The sequence below is a fragment of the Tauraco erythrolophus genome, chromosome 15 (assembly GCF_009769465.1).
Source record: "Tauraco erythrolophus isolate bTauEry1 chromosome 15, bTauEry1.pri, whole genome shotgun sequence".
Taxonomy (NCBI): Eukaryota; Metazoa; Chordata; class Aves; order Musophagiformes; family Musophagidae; genus Tauraco; species Tauraco erythrolophus.
In genome coordinates, this window is record NC_141479.1 from 11271395 (window position 1) to 11294351 (window position 22957).

A 22957-nucleotide genomic window follows, 5' to 3' on the forward strand; every position below is an offset into this window, starting at 1 on the left:
TTATATCTACAAATCTGTTCATGCACTTTGCTATGTAAGTTATAACTTTATGATTGGTTTAAGATGGAAAAACATTACTTGCAAGTGAGTTTTGTAATTTGTCAGATACAGTAAAAGCTAAATCTTTATTAGAGGTTTTCGTTTGTATTTCTGTTGCTTATGAACTTCTGGTGGAATTTGAAGAGACAGAAATCCCATTTTCCTTTGTGAACCCCTTTTTGAAAGGTATTAACAAGCAAGTGAAGCCCAGCAAGTACTTCAAATGGATGACTGTGAATTAGTGCACTTTTGCACCTTTTCATGGTATCATACTTAGAGATGCTTCAATAAGGCAGTTGCATATTACTGTAAAAATGAATAGAAGTTCACACTTGCTTTTGCATAAGGCTGAGCCCTCAAGCCTTTGGGAGGGGGAGGGGAGAAACAAAAACCCAAACCTCAACAAACCAAGTTCCGCTTGCCAAAATGTGTAACTTCTGCTAAATCTCTGCTGTAGCTACCATCAGACTTCAGCAGCTATGTGGTAGATACAAATGAATTTGTTTGAATGCTGCTGCTTAATTGGAGTGTTTTACCAAGGCTGGTAAAACACTGGATCTGCGGTCTTTCCCATAGACAGTAACTTTGAAGGTGCATATGAACTTGAATATCTTCTCTCAGTTCAGAGTCCCAATTGGCAAGAGTGTCACTGATCTCTGAGCCAGTGGAGTTTAAGAAGTTTTAAGTTTAGTATTACTTTTTTCTGCCAGATTTTGATGCGTGCTGAATCAAAAATAAATAACTCTGCTTGACTTACTAATGTGGGGGTTTTTTAGAATTTTTAGGGCTCATAGAATAAGTTAGTTGAGTACAGAATTTTTGACAGAAGCATGAAACTGACAGCTAATTAACACCTTTTCAGAGAACGTACAGGAAGATATAACTGACTTTTCTATTCTGGAGTTAATGTTCTTCAGAAATCACTCGCAGATGCTGTTTACATCTTACTGCTGTTGTTTAAAGCTTCAAATAAGTTCTGAACAAGTATGTGGTGGTAAGCTTATTGCTTGTTGATACTGGTCAGTAAAGATCTTGGTTTTTTAGGTATGCGTCAATGACGATCTTGTCTCAAAGAACTTTGCTCGTTTTGAGGAAGCTAAAGAGAATACAGGGAGCTCTGCAGGTTATCAGGAGAACCAAATGTCATTAAACGTTGAGTCTCTTCCAGAGAAAATTGTCAATCCTGCACTTGCTTTCAGGCCAGTGCTGTTTGAGGAGAAGATACCAACAAATCTTGAAACAGGTGAGAGCCGTGTGTGTTGGAAACAATCATATATGGAATGCATCATGTGGTTTTAATTGGATATATGGAACATGAACCTACTGTCTCAGTGCGAATCCATCAACTGGATCAAATAGTACTCTTAACAAACGATGCTGATTCAGATCAGCAATCTTTGTAAAGGCAATTCAGATCATCAGATGCAGGAATACCGTAGAGCTTTTGTACTATACAAGACAGGTAGGCTTGAGGGTGAGGTGCAGGCAGGGGTGTTTGATATGCTTAATAGCATTAGCTGTGACATTGATCAGTGATGCATTACTGTTTTTTGAGTTTGGAGGGATTTACTTGAGCAGAGGTATTTTTAAAACTACTGTTTACTATGAGTTGTCTCGTTTACAGTGATTCAAGTCTGTCTTTTTAAAGTGTGCAACTTTTCATCCTTGTTCACTCACTTTATCTGCAAAGTTAGCTTTACATAAAGATAACTTTTTTGGTTGTTCTTTTTGCCATTAGGAAATGATACAAGCAACTAAACAAGTCAGTCACAACCAACTGTAAATAAAAATACTGGCTTTTTATGTGTTCAGATAGTCAGAAATGTGTTTTTTTACTTATTTTTCTAGGTCTTGCTGTTTCCAGTTCTTTTCTTGGAGAGATATACCAAAGGTCAAGCGCAGATGTAAATGAAAATACTTCATCTGTAAGCATTATATTTTGTATTAAATTGTCGAAGATTAGCTAAGTTAAACATACATAGGACAGATTAGGAATACTGTAGTCATCTAGGTTGTTCTTATATGTAGTGTAGATCTGGGGGACTGCACTAATTCTTGATGTAGTTAAACAAAAGCTTTCTACTTCAATTTTTTTTTTTAAATTTCAGAAAATTTAAAAAAAGTACTACAGTCCTTGAAAAGGTTGTGCCTTCTTTTTTGCTCCTTTGCTATAGTTTTATGAAGATGGTAGCTGTCTATACTACGCAGCTTTCTGAATACATAAAACTGTAAATTTTAATGTTTCCCTGAAAACAAAGTAGTCCTTATGCTGTACCATGGTAAACATTCATTAGTCTCTTCTTATTTGTTGAGTCATCTGATACTTTAAATGTCTAATCCGATGTCTTGCTATTTTCTCTTTTTTGCTTGCTGTTCTTTTCTGAGACATTTTCAAAAGATCAGCACTCAGTCTTGAGTGTTAAACTGCATACGGAGTGGCAGAATTGGAGTTAGTACAATGTCCATGGGAGGAAAGGAAAATGAACCGGTAGATTCAAGGCAAACAATCATTGTTGAGTGTATCCAACCTTGGCTCTTTTAAAGAGCTCATGTACTGTTCCATGTCTTCTTCTGCTATATGCTTTAAAGGAGAAGTTTGCTTTTATGATAGCAATGGAAGTACTTCTGTCAGGTCAGGGGAAAAAAGGAGTTTTACAGAAGTTATTTTTTTAGCTCTGCTGAGAATTGAAGCGTGATGACCACTCCTGAACTTAAACTGTAACACCTTATGAAAATATTTGGGAAAAAAATAATGATGATACTAGTAGTGTGGATTGTTTCTGAAGCAGAGCAGGATTAGCTTTATACCCTTTCAGCAAATCAGCTGAATTACCTTTATCAGCCACTTGGGTGATGGAAATCCTCGACCAAGTCCTGCCAGTCAATTGCTGGTGACTAAAGATGAATGCTAGAAAATCCTCTGTTCAGAACCAGACGTTTTTGGGGTAACTGTGAATCCAGTATCTGCTACTGGTTACTCCCTTGAGGATTTGCAGTGTTGTTCAATTTAAGGTCATGTGCATTGTCTTTGTAAGTGTGCAGCTGGGTAACCGGTTTTTGTTTTTCCTTCTATCTGTGGCATACATGCTTTCTGTTATTTTTTTCTAGATTTTGTTTTAAAAATGAAAACGTTTAGAAAAGTAATCGGTATGTGTTCATACTCGTTCAGGCCCCCGCTTATGGCTATAGCTTGAGATGTGACCATGAACTAGTTCCTGTTTTGTGTGGGTGATGTTCTGGTCACTGACTTGATTCTTAGTAAAGAAAATACTGTTCTGTAACGAGTTAGGCAGATTTCTTAAGTTTGTTTCATCACAATTGTTGCCTTACTCAGGCGAACTTTGAATTTGCATGGAAGTTCTCCAAAATATTTGGGGAATCCTAGAGTTAGGTAAGAAAACCACTTTCAATAGACTAAAGAAATAATATTTATAAAATTTTGCTCTTGGATAGTATTTTAGTGCTAAAAACTCGTTTGTCTTTTATTGATAGACTGTCAAAGCAGTTTCAGGGTTGCCTTTCAACGAAAATACTGCAGTTCACACAGACAGGTATGATGCAACATGTTAAATATTTTAAATGGTTATGTAATCAGATAACCAGGAGCTGTTTGTTTCCAGTTACTGTTCATAGGCAGTTAAAAGGGCAGAAGATAAGAAAAGATGTGTACATATGCCTTTTGGGGAAGAAGGGAATTTGAAGCTGCTGATACTTAGCCAGACTACAAAAACCCAGCACTTCTTTCTGAACAGTAGCTTGACGACAAGAATATGATGGGGAAGTATTTTTCTTCTGCACACTAAGCATGTTTCTGTATAAATCACACTAAGAATAAAATAGTTTTCAAATTTGAATGAAATATGACTGTGATTTGTGCAACGGTTTTATTGTACTGCATGTCAGTTGATGCATTATGTAGTAAACCCAAGGAGCATTTTTTAATTCCGTTTCTAATGGATGCAGAGATACATTGTTTCATTTTTGAAACCTTAAGAAGACTCTTTCCTGTAGTCCAGTCTGATTTTCTTCTAAAGTTGAGGAATTTACCAATTACCTTTGTTAAAAAATTTTTCTTAGGATTATTTTCAGATCCTTAAAAGCTAATACTAAATTTTATTTTCAAAATGGTACCTTTGGATTTCTTCTTTCATGTTTGAGGGTTTTTCCTCCTTGGTGTAGGTAATAAATACATTACAAATGTTTTGCAAATGAATTGCTTCATGACGTTTTAGCTATATTAATGGTATTTATAAACTACATTATGCTTTTGTATTTATTTTGGATTTACTACTTGTATGTTTCTCAGACTTCAGCAGTTGTTAAATTCTGATCCTCTGAAGACACATGTAATTGAAGATGACCAGCAGGTATTTCACGCGTTAACTTTGATTTAACGTCTCTTGTGCAAATGTATTGTGTGTACATGGAAGTCTTTTGTAGTGTTGGAGCTGCAGGGGTGGTGTCTGTGGAAGGTCAGTGACTGATTTCAACTGTACTGGCAGCAAGACCCACTGCAAGTCAAAGCTGAGCTAATCAGCAAAGTTGGTGGTGCCTCTGTGAAAATATATTTAACAAAGGGAAAAAAATGCAGGGGAGGGAACAAAAAAAAGTGAGAAAGACCATGCCAAGGTTAGAGGAGTAGGAGGTGCTCCATGCTGGAGCAGGTGTACCTGAAGGGACTGCAGTCTGTGGAGGAGCAACACTGGAGCAGAGGAAAGAAATGAGAGAGAAGGAGCAACAGAGAGAAACTGCCATGTTCTGGCTGCAATCCCTGCCTTGTGCTGCTCATTGCTTCAGTGGTGGGACTGTAACCTGCATTCGTTGTAAGGGGAAAGGAGAAAAGTTGGTTTTCTGAAGTGTGTAAATATTTGTTTCTTTGGTTTTGTTTCCCAATAACCAAATAAGTACTCATATATATTAATTGGAAACAAGTTAAGTTAACTCAACCTAAAGCTGAGTCTGGTTTGCCTGCATCAATAATGGTTAAGTAACAACCTTGTCTCTAGTTTGACCCACAAATCTTCTTCCTCAGTCTCCCTGTTTTTCTCCCCCCATCCCTCTGAAAGAGGAGAGTGGATGAACAAGCAACTGTTTGGGTGCGTGGCTGTGAGCTGAGGCCAGCCCACCACAGCAAATTTTACTGTCATCTTTAATTGTATTTTGGTTTTGTTATAGCCGAGTGCTACGTGTACACAGAACATCTAGTGCACTCTCTGGAGTGGTTTAAGACTGTGTTAAGACAATCTTGATGAATCTTTCTTTAAGAAATACTGAGTATTTGTCTCACCACTGGTCTTTGTAATTTATCAGTGGGTATGAGTTATAGTTAAAATGCATTTACAATTTCTTTGGCTATTTTTCATCAAAATACCTTTTTTTAATACAAGAAATGCTTTTGAATCATATGTAGGCTAAAACACTTTTGGTAAGTATTGCCTTTGACATCTATTTGTTATATGGTTTCAGAGTTTTCAAAATCTTAGTGAAGAAAGAAACTTCGTCTTTCTTAGCAAAAAAATTGAGCCATCGTCAGTTCTGGAAACAGCACCACTCTTTGATGATCTGAAAAAGGTAATACTAATGTAATATCGTACATTGAATGTCTTTTTAAGGCTATTATCATACTTCAACTTCAGATACTAAATACCATACCTAATTTTGATTGAGGAATGTCTAGGAGGTTGTTCATGTGGTTGAGTAAATAAAGCTTCAGAGATGCTGTAAGAATTGTACACGTTTTTTCCAATATATCAACCACTGCCACAAGTCATGGGGTTTGAATTTTAATATAATAATTGAACTCCTCAGCCCAGAAGAACTTTTTCATATTGCATGTTAAGAACGTTTACTATGTAGTGGGTCAAAAACTCTTAAATCACTCAGTGTTGTGTTTTGTCTTGTTTTGTATAAGTATGCAGTTTTCATGTGGAACTTTTAATTTATTTTTCTGTAGGAACTTACTCGGAGAAAGTTTTTAGGCCCTAACTTCGCAGAATCTTACTGTTGGCCACCCGTCGCTCGAGGATGTGATATAGTTGCCATCTCACATCAGGGAAATGATCCTTTCTTATATATTCCACCACTTCTTACGTTTTTGCAGTTGGGAAGCTGCTACGAAGCCTTGCCAAACAGGGGTGGAGTATGTATATATTAGAGAATTGACTGGTTTTCTGTTTGAAGTGCGGATGTAGAATAATGACCCAAAGACAGTGGATGTTTAGAATGTGTACGTTTAGCGTGATTTTAGCGTTTGTCAGTTTATGTAAGCCCTCTGCTTAGAGAGTTATGGAGATGGACTGCGTGAATGTGGGAGTCTAAAACTTATTTATCAAGTAATATCTAACAAATGGTTCATATCATATCACTTTGATACTTGATGAAGGTTTGTTTTTAAGGGGATATTATTTAGTCATGAGATTAAAATTTGTGTTAGCTGTTTTAAATATTGTGATTCGTTTTCTGACTTGTATTGAATCACAGAAACATACAATTACTGAAGTTGTAAAGGACCTCTGGAAGTTGCCTAGTACAACCCTAAGTAAGACAACATGTCCTGCTTCTGTTAAATTTTTGGACCTTTTACTGTATGTTGCTGCATGCATCCTTCTTTTTGTCTCCAGGTAACCTGGTATATGGTTCCTTGGATCTGTAACGTGTACATTCAGGAGGTGATATAGTACTAAAAGCTTTGGTTTTGAAGTGCTTAAAGGCCTTTGCAGATTTTGTTTTTGCCCAAAATGCTGAAGTAGTACAATTGTTAAGATTTTGAACTCTAATGCTATGGTGTCTAATATAATATAATGTCTAATGCTGTGGTGTAAAATTTTGTACATATGTATGTAGCCACTAGCGCTTATTGTATGTCCTGGGTGGAAGAAGGCGCAGCTTGTTTTTGACCTACTGAAAACATACAGGAGATGCTCCAGACAGCTTCATCCAATGTTGATAATACTTGGGCAGAACAAAGGAGAAGCTGGAAGCATGAAAATCCAAGGATGTAAGAAAACTTTTTATCTTCTTAATTATGCTTGAAATCTCACAAAAAAAAACCAAACAACAAAACATACACCCAAAACAACAAAAAAAAACCCTCAAAACCTCCAACTTCAAGATGATACATCTGTAATACAAACGTGCCCTTTTTAAAGAAAACTGTCTTATTAATATTCTTGCAAGGTGTAAGTTAACAGTCTTTTCTTCCTACTTGTAGGTGAAGTAGTTGTGACTACACCATATAGCCTGCTGAGACTGTTTGAACATCACAGTTTGTTATTTTATAGACTTTGCCATCTTGTTCTTGACGAGGTTGAGATACTGTTCTCTGAGGCTACTCAACAGGTAAATGGCTTATACTTTCAAATGGTAAAATACTGTTCCAGTTGTGCACGTGTCTTGGAAACAGTGGTGTGTACTGAAAAAAAACCCACCTGTTAGTGTTACAGCATATTATTTCATTGGTATGCAAAAAATACATACCTTTTTGTCACTGTCATAGTTTGTTTTCTTTAATCATTAACTTACTAATGCTGCCTGTTTTAAAACTTGGCGATAAGACTAAAGGGCCATGTTTTTAACTGTGAAAAGCTAGAGAAACATCTTAATGAAGATAGATTGCCCAGTTTGCTATATGTGACACTGTTAAATGTACCTTTGTAGCAGCAAATCTCAAAGTCATAAATTAGTTGAAATGCCATTCTTACCTAGTGGGACGTTCCTTCTTTTTGTTCAAACTATTCTTCCTGTTGTGTTCCTGTAGTACTTGAGACAGAGTGCATGTATACCATGTGAAGAATGTGAGAAAAGTGGTTTGTAAAATACTGTGCATTTATCTGCAATTTTTGTAGGATCTTCTCAACTTCTCAAAAGTGTCAGTCTTGAATTTGAAAAAAGATACTCTTTTAGATGGAAGTGATCATTTGATAATGTTTGGACTACTGGAGCTCTTATAAAGCATTGTGTTACAGAAATGTTATATTGTTAAAAATATTGCTGCTATGGGTAAGTTCAGTGCCAGATTGAGAGAGATGTCCTAGAATTAATCAGTCTCTTAAGAGAGAATCTCTTAGTATCTCTGATTCTGATTGTGCCAGAGCCATAGAATGCTTCTCAGTATGATAGTGCTTTGCCAGACAACCTGATGTCATTCCACAATGACATTCCACTTACATTCCACTCATGTAAGGTGATGTCATCAGAAATATATTCATTCTGTCTTAGTGATTTTTATTTTTTTATGAATTATTTTATGGCATCTCTTTTTTTGCAGATTACTGTATCAGCAGGTTGGGCTTATCTTCTGCTTACCTCCTAGTTTTTGCTGACTGCCTCTGACTGCTTAGATCTGCTTTTGCATAGACTTATTTTTTTTCAGACTTGAACAGATCCTTTTCCTGAGATTTCCATTTTCTCAGGGCAGAATCCCGCATTATGATCCCATGTGTGTGCACATGCCATTCATTCGTGCTATTCTGTCACTTTCTTCTTTCTTCAGCATTCCTTCACGTTTCAAGGCTGAAAGTGCGCAAACCAGACGCCTTGTTTTAGGATGTGGAATTTGTATTTGCTGTGGTGGTGGTTTTATGACTGGGAAAAACAATGTGCTGAAACAGTGTACTTTTCATTGCTGTTACGTACCTTACTGACAAGAAGGTAGAAAAAACCTTTTTTTCTTTGTAGGTTTTGACTATATTGGATTATTACAAGAAAGCCATTATTACTGAAAAGCGGGAGTATTCACCGCATCAGATTATTGCTGTTGGAACTCGTTGGAATAAACATATAGCATACTTGATAAAGGAGTACATGAAGGATCCTTACGTTGTGATAACAGCTATGGAAGAAGCTTCCATCTATGGAAATGTGCAACAGGTAAAAATTTGGGGATGATGTCACTAATCTTTACTAAGATATTTTGCGCTTTGTACTGTTCAAGGTCAGTATACCTGGCTTATTTTAAACCCTGTTTGTTTTAAGTGGGTTATGCTGCAGTCCTAACTCAGACTATTCAGGTACACCTCCCATGTATGAACTGAGGTGACTCTTAGAAGTTCTGTGAGAGTTAATCACTGAATGAGCTGAAGGTCTTTTTACCTTACTTAGTAGGACTGAGGTGAAAATCATCCTTCGAGTATTTCATTGTTAGTGCAGATGAATCTGAATTTTATGTGAAGCATTTGCAAATGGTATAGTTTGTGACCAGAATTTTATCAGAGTGGTTTTGCAACTGCTAATGATGAGTGACAGAACTACAAGGTAAGTTTTCCCAAGACAGAGCTAGTAAAATACTTGGTTTACTTCTGTGTGCCACACAATACAGATCTTAGTTTGACCAAAAATTTCCAGAAAGTTATTTCATGTTCTTAAGTGTCTTCTCATTGACTGGAAATCAAATATGGTATAGCCCTTGAGAATAATACAAAATGTTGTGTGATTTTAATTATTCTGTCTCTCAAACTGTCATAATTTGGGGTTTGAGAATGTTGGGAAATCACTAAGACTAGGCATTCTGAGCGTGTCACAAAACTGAAAAAGCACCACTTTTCATGACAAGTCTAATGGTTTGGCAGGATTGAAAATGTCAGTGTTCTGATGCTTTAGTTGAGAGTATTTCAGGTGGTGCTTCACGCTTTTGGAGCGTGAAGCTTTTTTTAATGGTATTGCCAACTGTGAAACTTAGATAAGTCATCTAAAATTAAATAAATTAAAAATCTTAGCATGAGATTTCAGTTATGTATTGGATTTTACTTATGCTTCTGGAAGCTGTCCTGAATGCACACCTTTTGTGAGAGTTGTATCTTCCATGAGTTTAACAGAAAACTTACCCCTTACTGGAACTACCGTTTACTGAATTCTCTTTGGTATTATGTAACAATGCTTAGTGTGCTTATTAAAAAGAAGAATTACATAGTAAAATATATATAGATTACATGAATTATCAGCCCTCTGTTTTGTATCTCCTTCTAGGTTGTGCATCTTTGCACAAACAGTGAGAGAACTGCTGTGTTACTCAAAATACTGGATTTTACCCGCAATAATCTTCAGAAGGTGCTGGTATTTACTAATTCAGTAAACGAAGCAGAAATGGTTCATGAGGTAAGATAGTATTTAAATTTAAATAGGAAAGTGTTTTGGTTTTTTTGATTAAGGTAAGACAAACGAAAATATCTTGGCTTCTGAGAATAAAGAACGAGTGTGAATTTGGAAGTTAATTATTTCTGCTAAACATAGCCTAAGCCACTCTTCTCCCAGCTAGAAGAAAGCCTAACTGACAGGAACGTCTGGCATAGAATACATTCATTACTATATTCTTAATTGCATTCTGTCTATCAGGTTGGAACTTTGAGTTGACTCAAACTGGCTTTTTTTTCAGTAAAAATCATGTCTTTTTTTTTTTTTCTAATTTTACTTATTATTATTTCCAGGAGTAGTATGGGGTGAAAAGACTTAAGCTACTGAGTTAAGAAGTTCTCTTATGTTGTTTTCTACTCTGGATTAGCTGAAATGGTGGAATGCTTTTTCTCTGATTGAAAGAAACGTTTTCTGTCATCCTGTGAAAGTCTACCAGAATTTAGTTAAGCTCCAAGTCACAGGGCACAGAGGAAAGATAATGTGCTTAATATGTATTTTCTTAAAAACTGGTATAAAACTGCTTCAAAACATTCTGCAATAGAACATGCTCCAGTTCTACACCTTTTTTTATGAGATTGTATGCTCAGCATTTCAGTGGTAAAGACTAAGGAGGAGTTTTCCTACAATAGTTTGTTGTTCAGATATTACGGCGATGCGTACCTATAACAAGGCAGCAATAGAAAAATCTCTCTCTACTTTCATTGTCTCTTCACTGATCCTCCGACAGTGCGAAGTAAGAGGAGTGCAATCTGATTTGCCTGGGAAGCAGTTCTGTTCAGCCTGGATAGGGTGATGCAGATGATGGGGGATTATATTGCTAAAGGAGGCAAACTATGAGGATATTAGAATTAAAATCTTTAGTGATAGCTTCAAGGATGGGATAGCAAAACGGTATGTGACTGGATTGTTCAAATGTCATAGGAAGAGATATGTCAGTCCTGGAACATCGGACTGTATTCCCTTTCAGAAGCTGCGGTAGATCTTTAAAGGATTTAAAAGATATTTAAAGGATTCTTCTCATGTGAACATCAGTGTATCTGAAATGTTTATTCTTCAGTGATTGTTAATGGAAGCAATCTGGTTTTGTCTCATGACTAACAAGTTTTCCTTGAATATTTGAGGACAAAATTCTTCATCATATCAAAACCGACCCCACCACCACTTAAAGGAAGGATGTTTATTGATGGTAGAGAAGTATTGAAGCTGTTTGTAGCAATCTTTGTGTACACCAACTTACAGATATCTTAAATGGTCTACAGAAATATTTTAAGTGTTGATTCATTATACATGCCAGTTTTTCAAATATCTGAGGCTTTTGTGGTGATTAACTTGTGAATCTTGAACTTGACAAATATGCCAAGCCTTTCGAGAATACTACATTCATGCAGGTTAAGTTTGGGCAGCTCAGTGAGGGGTTTTTAGTGCTTTTTCTGAGAGACCGAAACATGAACCTGCATGTTGTTAGATGATAGAATCAACTTAGAATAGAGAGGACACCTCAACAGTGGGAAAAGTTTCAAATGAAACTTGTACTTTCTTAAACGTCTATTTAATGTATGAATCCATATGAAGCTGGGGTTTTAGGTTTTTTTTCTTATACAGGAAATTAGTAAATTTAATCTCAGTAATCTTGATTTTCTTTTTTTTATATAAGCAACCTAAATTTCATTAACTGTTTCCCTCGGCTCTCTTTCCAGTAGCTAAAGTGTGCTAGATAGTAAGAAGATATGCTGTTACTAGAGTTTGTTAGAGCAGTTACTGCTGTATTGGAAGAATGTGTAACTTCTTGCTTTGTCATCCAGGCACTGAAGAGCAACTCAATATTTTCCTTGAAAATACATAAAGAGAGTGAGTCTAATTTCAAGCATATCTTAGAGCAGTGGATAAAAAGGTATAGTTCTGGCTCTCATGTTGTATTAGGTGAGTATTTTGTTTTTGTCTAGTTGAGATTATATTTTCATGGTGACTCATGGTTTTCACTAAATGCTTACACTAGGTTATCTCATCACTTCCACAGGGTCAGTTCCTGATGAATTCTTTCTGGTTATCCCTTTACTTATTAGTGCTACAGCTAGTATTTTTTTCCTTTTTTTGTTGTTGTTTCTGGGTTCCAGGGTTAACTGCTGCGAGGGAAAACTTTACTTACTAGAAGGAACGTAAAGGAGTTCTTTTTTGATGCATTAGTTAAAGGAACTACTAGTACTTTCAAAGGATTTCCATGACTTAACAATTATTTCCTACTGCAGAGAATATTTTCAGTTTGAAATAATTTAGGAACTCTGAAAACTTCCCATATGTTCTGGTAGAGTTTTATTTTTCTAGTTGTTTGCAGTAGCAAAGACTCTTACCTGGTTTCAAAATTAACTTTTTCCATTTTGTACATCAAAAGCGAGAAGATGACTTAATCACATCTGTTTTGTAGGTTCATACAAAGGCGTTAGCATTTCTACATTAGTTCACGTGTTTTCTGTCTTGCTCTTGTGAAGTACTTAGCTGTGGGCAATTCTATTTTTTCTGTGATACTGATATGAGATGTAGAATTATGCTAGATTATTAGAGACTAACATGAAACTCTGCCATATGCTTATGAAGTGTGTTGACTGAAGAAATAAAATCATAGAATGATAAAATGCCTTATGCAAGTGTATGGGGAAAAGACCTTTTTCTTAGTTTTTAAGTGAATGGATGGGGAGAAGTAAACAGCCATTGCTAATGTGATGTAATACTTGACGTGCCTGAAGTATTGCAGTTATCTTATGTGTGTGTATAAAACGTGCTTAGTTTTAACAGATGACTGCCTGCAGTCTTTGGGAATTACAGATGCAACATGCGTGATACATTTCAGTTTTCCTTCTGCAAGAATCTTTGGTCAACGACTACACAGCATGTCCAACAACTTCTGTAATGTGAGCAAGGTTTGAGTAAATCTTTAACAGGTTAATATTGCATTTGATTATTAAGTGGTTGATACATGAAAGCTTTTAAAAAAAACTTTGGTTTTTTTTAGGATTCTTCTGTAGATCAGGAGTATACAAATGCCAAGTCAGTCATTCTGCTAACAGAAAACAGTGCGTGTGATGCACTTGGGATCCTGCGCTATTTGCAGCACGCAGAAGCTGAAATTCCACCAGAACTGCATGATTTTACCACCAAGATGCTAGAAGCTGAAGAAGATAAGAAATTTTCAAGGCCATTGTGTACTTATCTTAAAACATTTGGGATTTGCAAGTAAGGAAATACCAGGTTTTCTTGACTCAGGAAGGCATTGTATGCCCTGAAAGATGGCTGCTGCTACTTCCTTGATTAATTTTCCTGTTGGATACTCTTATTCAAATGAGGTTTTGCTCATGATTTCTTATTTTCTGTTCACTGTTGCATCTGTTTCACTCTTCCTAGGTACTTTTATGAAAACAAAAATAATCATGTTGTTGTGGAGACCAGTCATATATAGTCTGACATAATAGCATAACTCATTGTAACTCCTGGCTAGATGTACTCGAGGGTACTTTGAGCCATTGTTTTGATTAGTATTCTAACCATAAGTGCACCAGGTTTGTGTTTTACTCTCTCCTCTGTCTCCTGTGCCTCCAGAGCGGGTAAGTAGATGATGACTTCTCTCAGCTGTGTGTAACTGGATTGTAAGTAGTGCCTGAAGGAGGAAGCTGAAGTGTTCTCAGTGACTTCTAGTGTAGAAAACTGTTGTTGCAAGTAAGAGAAAATTCAATGTTAGTGTTTGTTTTACTCTGAAACAAGTTTTCTGATGGTTTTTGTTTTGTTGTACAAACTTTTCCACCAAGAGCTTTTTGACTGTTTCTGTCTAATCCTCAGTGTCATCGGTGTTATTTGAGACAGAAATTGAATATTGAGGGCTGATGCAATTTTAGTGTTGAAAGCTGTTTCAAGTCACATCAAAATAGTTTACAACTGGAAACAAAGGGCACTTTTTCTAAAACTGTTTTTTAATACACAGGAATAGAACAATGTGTCCAGATCGTCATCAAATTATTTTACAAATAGACGTGCCCCAGAATATACCAGATAAAATTACAGTAACGCGTGGATGTGTGACAGTAAGTTAGTATTTTCCTTGTTTTTTGGGTACCAACAAGACGGGTCTTATATAGCTACTTAGCATTTTACTTATTTTTTCGTATTACATTAATATTACTGTAGTATGTATACTATTTCTCTTGGATATTTGCTATTTTTTTCCTCTCTCCCTTGCATAAATAAGGGTGCCAGATTTTCCCTTAATCCTTTAGCTTGAATTGAAACTGTTTTGCAGGTGATTCTGAGTTTACTTCAGATTTTCTTCTGCATTGAAGATTGTCATTCTGTGGGAAGAGGGCTTATATTCTTTTTTCTTCTGTCTATAAATTGAGATGATATACCAAAATTAGTAACAGTTAAGAGTTCCTATAAACTTGAGTTATTTATTGTAGAGGAAACACAAATTAATCTTTTGGAGTGAAGAGAAGTTGAAGTGGAAGATGATGTATGTTTTGCTGGAAGTGAGGATTTTTTCAGCTGACATGTTTGTGCAAACTTGCTGAAAAATGTGCGTATTCTGGCCTTGTCGCTTGAAGCTAGTATTTTCATTTTCTGTATCCATAGAAAATGGGATACAGCTCCTCCTTTATCTTCTAGATGGAACAGTTATTTCCTGCAAAGATATCAATGCTTTTTGCAAACAATTTTGATAGTGGTGTTCTAATTGGGCTTTTTTTAAAAAAAAAAAGGAAAAAAATTAGTTTCACAGTTATTAAACCTTCATGGTTATTGAGTTGACTTTGCTATGGTGGCTCTTCACATCCCAGTAACAGTTTGCATCTCCAGCTCCCTTCACCTGGCTTTTCAGTCATTTCTATACTGCAGTGTCTTCCTGTACAGCAGTATTATTCAATCTGTCTCGTTTCTTTGTTGGGTGATGATTGCTGAGAGCAAGTGTGTAGACATTGGTGCTTCCTTCCAGAGTTAGCACTTGGGTCTAAAGTGCTGGGTGCCTTCTGTCTGGACGAGCTGCTTCCATGTTCTTCCTCTCTTGTCTTTTGTAGAATTCAGATGCCTTCAGGTCATGCTGTTCATGTGTGTTATCCATTTCCAAAAATCATAGGTTGTTGAGAGTAGAAAATAAGGAGAACTGGGTGGATTCTTAGGTATCACTCCATTTCTGCCTAATAAATAAGCTTCTGTTGGTAGATGTGAGTTCAAACTCTTGACAACCTACATGTATCTAGTTTTAGTCCCCGAGACTGGGGCAAATTTCATGACATTCCTTTTAAAAACTTGCACTTACCTGTGGCGCACTCCAGACAGCAGTCATGGCCTCTTCTTTTCCTCGTCTAATTCTCCTGCTCACTGCAAAGCCTGAGTGTTTGTCTTACAAATCAGTTATAACTTAGAGTATTCACTTCCTTTTTTGTTTGGAACACAGTATAATGTTTCCTCAAGTTGCATTTTTTAGGATTTTTATTAAGTGGAAATTACCTTTCAGGTCCTCTGGCTATCTTGTCTGACCTCTCACACCCAGCTGTATCTCAGTACTTCTGCCTGGTGTGACCCTTTGGTTGGAATGCACCCAGGATTTTATGCGTTGGTGTTGATAGTGGTATATTCATAGTTTTTCATTTATGTGATTTCAGTGCAAAAAGAGTGCTTCCTCAGTTAGTTTTTCTAAAACTCACTGTAAGGTTGGAGAACTCTTGGAATTAAGCTTGAATAGCGTGAAATGCCGTAGCAGTTAGTAGTTCGACAGGTAGTAGTATAGTTCACTGGTGTTCATTTAAGCAGAATACCACCAACTGAGGCTTAACAATTCTTGCTCTATAAATTCCTGTCCACTAGTGACTGCACTCATAATCTTCTGGAATGTCTGTATGCAGTAGCATCTCTGTCACCTGTTTGGGCCGGAAAGAGGTAGGTGACATCATCCAGTCCTCCTTTCTTCTAATGTGTTTTACTCTTTCAGATTCTGCCTCTCCACATTGTAAATGCAACAAACTACTTTGGTCGAATAGTAGATAAAGAAAAGGACCCATATACAATTCTTGCTGAAGAAATTAATGAGTATTTTAAGAAACCTAGTAATAAAATCTGTGTTAAAAATGTGGAAAAGCTAGCGGTTTATGGATTATGTGAGAAAATGCTTTTTCACAGGTAAAAATGTTTTTTTAATTATTCATGTGTATTTTTTTATCCAAAGTACTTTAAAACTTTCAGTTTAGTTTAAAAAAAGTCAACCCACCCTCAAAACCAGCAAAAAATCACTGCTATTCAAATAATTCTTTAAAAAGCCATCATATACTCTTTAAGTTACTGAATGGAAAACAGAATGACTACCCATGCTTGCGCACACAGATATTTTGCTATGAAAATACCTTTTTTTAAACAAGAGTAGATTAAAAAGTTTTTAAAACTGATTATTTGAATAATAATTCTGTGTTTTCTTCCCTACTGTCTGAAGGGTTCAGGTGGTAGAGATTTCTCCAAAGGAAGAGAAGTTGTTCTTTAGTGTCAGAATTAAATACATAGATGAAGGCAGGACAGGTCAAGTTCAGAGCCATCAGCTGCTTGACTTACCTGCAAGGTTTCAGCATCTGCCACCTCAGGCTGTGGAATTTGTAGTTTGTAGAGTGAAACCCATTGATAATGAAATTGAATGGAACCCGAAGGTAATATTTATCACGTTTTTAACAGTATTTCCTTTAATTTCTCTGTGTTATTTTCTACAAGAAAACAATTGTAAAATGCAAACTAAGTTTTCAAGTTTAATCGCTTGTTAATATTACCAATAAATATCTGCTATTGGACCAGATTCTAAGAAGTCAGTTTTACTGTTCATTTTCCTGCAAAATAATAAAGTGAAGTTTATCGGATTGTCTTCCCTATTATTTAAATGGCTTCTTCCAGAACAAGTTATTGCTGCTTTTGAATCTGTGGGGAGTAACAGGGGAAGGGGAGCCTCTGTAAATCAGCCTGTGCTTGAGTATTCTTCCATTAAGGAAGCTCTTTCCTTAAAGGCTAGTACTATTTTAACCTACAGTAAAGTTAGAGTATTTCACCAGTTTACTCAAAACTTTTTATTTATTGAATACCCTTTTCATTGTTAAGCTCAGAAGATTATTGCATTATAATTATCAACATAACTTTACAGTTATTTTATACATCTCAAATTTGTTTTTCCTAGGTAACTGAGTATATTCATTACAAAATTAAAGGAAAACTGCATGAAGCAAAAATAGTACATGCTTTGGGAAATACTGCTTGGATTGACCCAATGGTAGGTATAGAATTGTAGCATTGTAAAATATTTGTATCTAATCTTTATAACAAGAGCACCCGTTCTTCTCTGTTCTTCTGTCTGTTCCTATTTTAATTTTATTCTATGTGGTATTCCCATAATATCATTGGTTAATTTACTGTGATGATTTCTGAGCACTGGAACAGGTTGCTCAGAGGTTGTAGAGTCTCCATCCTTGGAGATACTCAGAAGCATCGGGACAGGGTCCTGGGCAGCTAGCTCTAGATGTGATTCTGACCTTTCTGATATTAAGCTATGTTGGGTTTTTTTACATCTTCTCATTGCAGTAACCTCAGGCATGTGATGAAATTCTTTAATTATTGATTCTCTGAGTTGAATTTTTAGTGGCCATCTGAGTTAAACCAGGACAAATTGTTCTTATCTCAACCCATGAGTCTTCCTCCCTTTTCCTCTTTAATTCTCTTCCTCATCCCCCACGGATAGGGGAGGGAGAGCAAACAGCTGTGTGGTGTTTAGTGGCCATCTGAGTTAAACCAGGACGTTCGGATTTCTATGCTTTTGTTTTTGTTTAGGGTTTTTCTCATCATGCCCTCGCAGCAATTTTATTGTTATTTGAGTCTAGAAGTTATTCTAACTATGTGATGTGTATTTTGGCTCCAATCTGTGTAATCAGGGCTAGGATTAATTACTGCATTGCCATCTTGGTTCTGTTAGATGAGACTAGTTACTAGTTACTTGAACTGTTATCACAATGAAAAAGATGGTGATACTTTGAAAGCAATTGAACATGGGTAGGTTCCTATTTGACAATCAAGAAAAAACTAATTGCTTACAGGTATAAATGAGTATCTTTCAAGTTTTGCTTAAAGAACAGCTTAGAGTTGGAGAGAGACCATTTATGAACTATGGTTTCAATTTAGTATGTTTTGTAATTCAAGATCCGGGTTGCCAGGCTTGCAGATTTGAAGGTATCGATCAACGAATACAACGTTCGATCTGAGATTTTGTCGACGGGGCTGGGAACTGATAATCCAGAACATCTAACACAACTTCAGAAGCTGTGTGGTCACACGAGAGTATTACATCGTGCAAAGAACTTGGAGCCTTTGTAAGTGTTTACAGATTATTTTTTTCCAGTGTATACTTCACTAAGAAAAAAAGTCTATTATTTGATTTTAACTGGATATTTTAATGATTAATGTTACTGAATGTGGTTTTCATGTAAACACAGAGACAATAGTGTTTGTGATATGTTTGCTTTCCTTTAACTGTTCTTTAGCCACATAACCGTCATGGAAAGAAAAATACGAATTCTAGAAAATGTTAAACTAATATTTGATGCAGATAGTTAAGTTTATAATAAAATTATGGAGTCTGCACACAAATTCTATTATCTTTTATTATGATCAGTGGCTTTTTGGAATGCTTACCAGTCAGTAAATATTAGCATTCAGTACAGTAGAACGTGTTATTGGTGTTTGTACAAGTGCGGAGTTCAAGCTGGAGACTCCTTTAAAAGAATTAGGGCCATACGTTTAATGAGGATGGCTACATGATGGCTTTTGCAGTAACAGCACTGTACTTTTTCTTTCCTTGCTTTGTAAACTTTTGGAACTGAGTAAATACTGTATGCGGTGGAAGGGCACATCTCACTGTGGTCTGTCCTAGATCCTAGGACCCGTGATTTAAAATGCTTGTGAGCAAGACATCAGTAGCTTTTTTGTTCTGGCCTCTTTGTGGCACCTTGTTCAGGAGTTTCTTTAGCCACTTATTCTTCAGTTTGGAGAACCATCATTGAAAATATCATTTAAATGCTTTTGTCTGACCAACCAAGTGTTTTTATTATTTACAAGGAAGAGAGGAATCTCAAATATTTTCTTCTAGAGGGTAAATACTGCTTCATAAACAAAAAAGGTCCCTGGAATACCAACATGGGCACTGTATGTGTTGTCTCAGGATTGGACAAGTTAGTTAAGGCTATTGTTTCTGTGACTTAGTCAAAAAGCTGAGGAAGCCTGACCCTTTCCATAGTCCATTTCCATCTTAGATCAAGGTTCCTGCATTTCTCTCTAGAACTACCAGAGTTTAATCTTAACCAAAGGATTTGGGGTTTCAGTTCTCTTATACCTCTAGGTGTTTGAAAGTAATGGAAGAAAGTATTTTTCATTTGGACAGATGACTTGGTGTTTCAGAAGCGGTGTGTTCTCAGTACTGTTTTCACAGAGACTTCCAAGGCTGTTGCAGAACAGAGGGTCGTTGTGCCTTTCTCTGAGCTCTCAAGTAGATTGACTCTGTTCCGATGTTTCCTGAATCCTGAGTCCAGCTAGTGAAGCCCCTAGCTGTACGGCTGGAAAGCCAGAAGCCTCCTACTAATGAGTGAAGAACTTTGACTATTCTGAAATTTTTACTTTTTCCCAGTCAGAATGAAATATGACCAAAAAGCCCCCAAACCTATTGGAATTCTTTGTGAAAGAGAATCATTTTCCTATCCAAGTCTATCACGCACAGTAAGGCAAATAGGTTTTTATGATTCCAGTGAAATGCTGGTACCATCTGAGTTTTAAATGTTCTCCTAATTTGTATTTCTGTATAATGCTTCTTACTGAGCTACTGAAGTTCAGCAACCCTGTGATGAGATTTAAGGTTTGCTAGAAGTGCTTTTTATTTTATTTTTTAATATATATTAGAATTAGAAACTTAACTTCAAAAGGATTCCCAACTGTGATTAGGAATCCTTTAAATATTAAAAATATTAAAATCCTGTCTTTCAAAAATGTCTTTTTCTGTGTTCAGAAGTGTAAAAGAAGATACAACTGGTCCAGAGAATGCGTCCAATCCACAGAATATGTCAATACAAGAAAATTCCACTGAAAACTGTAATTCTTCTAAAATTACTTTTGAGAATCATCCGTGTGGTAAATCTTTTCATAATAATTAAAGTTAGGTGCTTAAATGTCAACCTAAAACTCATTTGACCAAATGCAGACTTCTCTCAGTACACAGAGTAGCACCATATAGCTAATGTTTATAGTAAGCCCCAAATACCTTATAGTTAGCAGCCTGGAGATACTATGAGAGTAAGCCATATTAATATAGCTGTATTGCTATTTAGGAAATATTCTGTCCTTGAGATAATCAGAATTGTTTGGCTCTGAATGGAATGTGTGAGAAGGAAATCTCTCCTTTAGAGAGGATGGGCACTTTGCTGTCAAAGGCCATTGGGTTTAAGGAAGCTGAAATCTGTTGAAATATGAAATGAATAGCAGCATCATTCTCTGAGAGGTTTATCTTTTTTCTGAGATTCCTGATGGTAGAAAATGGGTGGTTGTTTTTTTTATACTAATGCTCAGGGATGTGGTATTCAGTCAATAGAGGCGTAAAAGTACATAGCTGTGTCAGTCATGGGAGGGGGGCAAAGGATGATCTGGCAGCAGCTGGCACGTGAGTTTGGAGCAATGGAAGCTGAGTGATTTAAAAGTTGCAGCAGACAAAAGTCAAATAAGATCCTGGAACGCTTACAGAAGGCTTTTTTCCTGGTGTAATAGAGTAACTGTAATGCCATGTTTCAAGCTGTGATGGTAACATCAACATTACTTGTTTCCTCCCTGAAACTCTTAGCCAGTTTCTAAAATGACATGTTTCAGGTTTCAGATAAATGTCTTGAAACTGGAAAAAACTTTACCTGACTGGAAAACTGCATTTTTGGTGTTTTTTTTAATTTTCATATATCAACCATAATACTATTTTTAGTTAAAGTTTTCAGCCGAATTATTAACTCTTATGAAATCTTTCGGAATAGGAAGTACCCAATATAGATGCCAAATGTAGTCTTGCAGTAGTAATTTCATTGCCGGCAAGTTATTTTTATGATTGTACTGGGGTGTTCTGGAAGTGTCTGGTTTCTATAGTATAGATAAGTATAAAATATCTTTCTGAATTTCTTATTTTTAGATGGTGTAGCTCAAACTAAGGAAGCTGAAGACTCTACCCTGCATCCATGTAAAAGGTACAAAAATTCAGAATGATTTCTTCCCGTGCTTGTTTTTTAATGTGAATGGTCAAACAGGACAATCATCCTTACTGAGGTTATCTGTTTTGTGGGTAAATAGGTGTAATACAGGTAGAAGTATTGTTACATCAGTGTTGAGCTCGAGAGATTACTGGAGCTGTTAAATAATACCTGTATATACACACATTGTCTTGGGAATCTCTTAAGTAATCTCTTGCTACTCTAGGAAGCTAACTTTATCTGTTGAAATTACGTAATTAATCGTTGATTAGACACCATAATACTAGGAAGTGAATGAAAACACTTTTTCAGCTTGCTCCATGGGTGTAAGCTCTGACTTGCACTTGTCTGGATTACGTTTTAACCAAAGACTGTCCTATCTGAGATCTAAATTGTAACTCCTATCCTTTTGTCTGTGCGTATGGTGTTTAATGAGATGAACCAGTTTTGTGTGTGTCCTCTTAATGCAATTTTGTTCTTAAAAATACACATTGAGGTATGGCTTAGCAGTTAAATTAATGAGGATTTGGATACAACTGAGAGTATGATCAGGGAAGTAACCTGAATGAACGGATATTGCAATCTGCTAGTAGGGTTTGTTTTACACTGGTTAAAACCTTTCAGCATTTGAGGGAAGTTGGAGGCTTAAAAGCTGTAGAATACGCAGCTGAAAATCTCGATGAGAAATGGGTATTTGTGTCCATGGTCAGTTGAAAAGTTTACTTTGTCTTTCAAAGGTTGGTCTTGGTGCTTTTCCTTCGACATTTCAAGATTAGACTATGATAGCATCCTTAAAGAGGCAGTAACTTTTCCTTTGGATATCAAAGTTAATGGAGTGTGTCTCCCCACTGGAACTAGTAGATGTACTCCTCCAAAGACTGAGACTGCAGTGCTCTTGTAGCAAGCTTGGCTGATGTCCTACCACGTGCTTTCCTGACACTGCTATTCAGTGTCAAATTATTATGGTTGAGTACAGCTAGAGATGCTGATGTTTGGAACCTGATGGGTAAATTCTGGCTGTGTGTGTGGCACAGCTTGTCTAAAACTCAGTTGTTTTCTATTCTGGAAAAAATCCAATTCAATTTTCTTTATTTTAGCTTTTATCCAGAAGTAAAGTGGTTTCAAAATGAAGACACTGTTACAGTGAAGGTAAAAACAGCAGCAAGTATAGCTGACTGTAAATGTGAGTTCTCTAAAGAGAAGGTGGTTTTCAGGTAGGTTTAAGAAACCTAAGTATAATAGACAAAATGTTTGACTGTCAGTTTGCATTTAATTTTTTTAATCTTTTTTATAATGTAGTGCTTGTTCAGGAGACAAACTTTATTTGGCTGACATGGAGCTGCATCAGTACATACTTGCAGAAAAATCTACATACGTGATTAAGGATAAAGAGGCTATTATTGTTCTTGCAAAAGAGGAAAAAAGAGCGTGGTGCAAATTACTGAAGACCAAGGTGAAGTGGAAACTAATTTGAGAATTATTGAATGTTCTGAACATAATCGTACATTAGTGCGTATTCC

The 22957-nt window shown here is 36.2% G+C and overlaps 1 protein-coding gene across 2 annotated transcripts in view; it reads left to right on the forward strand.

Moving 5' to 3' along the window:
- Window positions 1-22957, forward strand: part of TDRD12 (tudor domain containing 12) — a 29839-nt gene that overhangs the window by 6347 nt on the left and 535 nt on the right. The window contains exons 7-28 of one of the 2 annotated variants that reach the window (XM_086621015.1): window positions 1084-1282; window positions 1888-1964; window positions 3532-3590; window positions 4346-4406; window positions 5506-5610; window positions 5993-6178; window positions 6883-7036; window positions 7250-7377; window positions 8716-8907; window positions 10003-10131; window positions 11970-12087; window positions 12949-13082; window positions 13175-13395; window positions 14138-14237; window positions 16136-16323; window positions 16631-16838; window positions 17354-17446; window positions 18367-18536; window positions 20222-20343; window positions 21380-21434; window positions 22535-22651; window positions 22737-22890. In XM_086621015.1, coding sequence (XP_086477141.1) covers window positions 1084-1282; window positions 1888-1964; window positions 3532-3590; window positions 4346-4406; window positions 5506-5610; window positions 5993-6178; window positions 6883-7036; window positions 7250-7377; window positions 8716-8907; window positions 10003-10131; window positions 11970-12087; window positions 12949-13082; window positions 13175-13395; window positions 14138-14237; window positions 16136-16323; window positions 16631-16838; window positions 17354-17446; window positions 18367-18536; window positions 20222-20343; window positions 21380-21434; window positions 22535-22651; window positions 22737-22890 — 2970 coding nt within the window. The remainder of the gene's footprint in view (window positions 1-1083; window positions 1283-1887; window positions 1965-3531; window positions 3591-4345; window positions 4407-5505; window positions 5611-5992; window positions 6179-6882; window positions 7037-7249; window positions 7378-8715; window positions 8908-10002; window positions 10132-11969; window positions 12088-12948; window positions 13083-13174; window positions 13396-14137; window positions 14238-16135; window positions 16324-16630; window positions 16839-17353; window positions 17447-18366; window positions 18537-20221; window positions 20344-21379; window positions 21435-22534; window positions 22652-22736; window positions 22891-22957) is intronic. The other variant, XM_009989626.2, reaches the window with a different exon arrangement.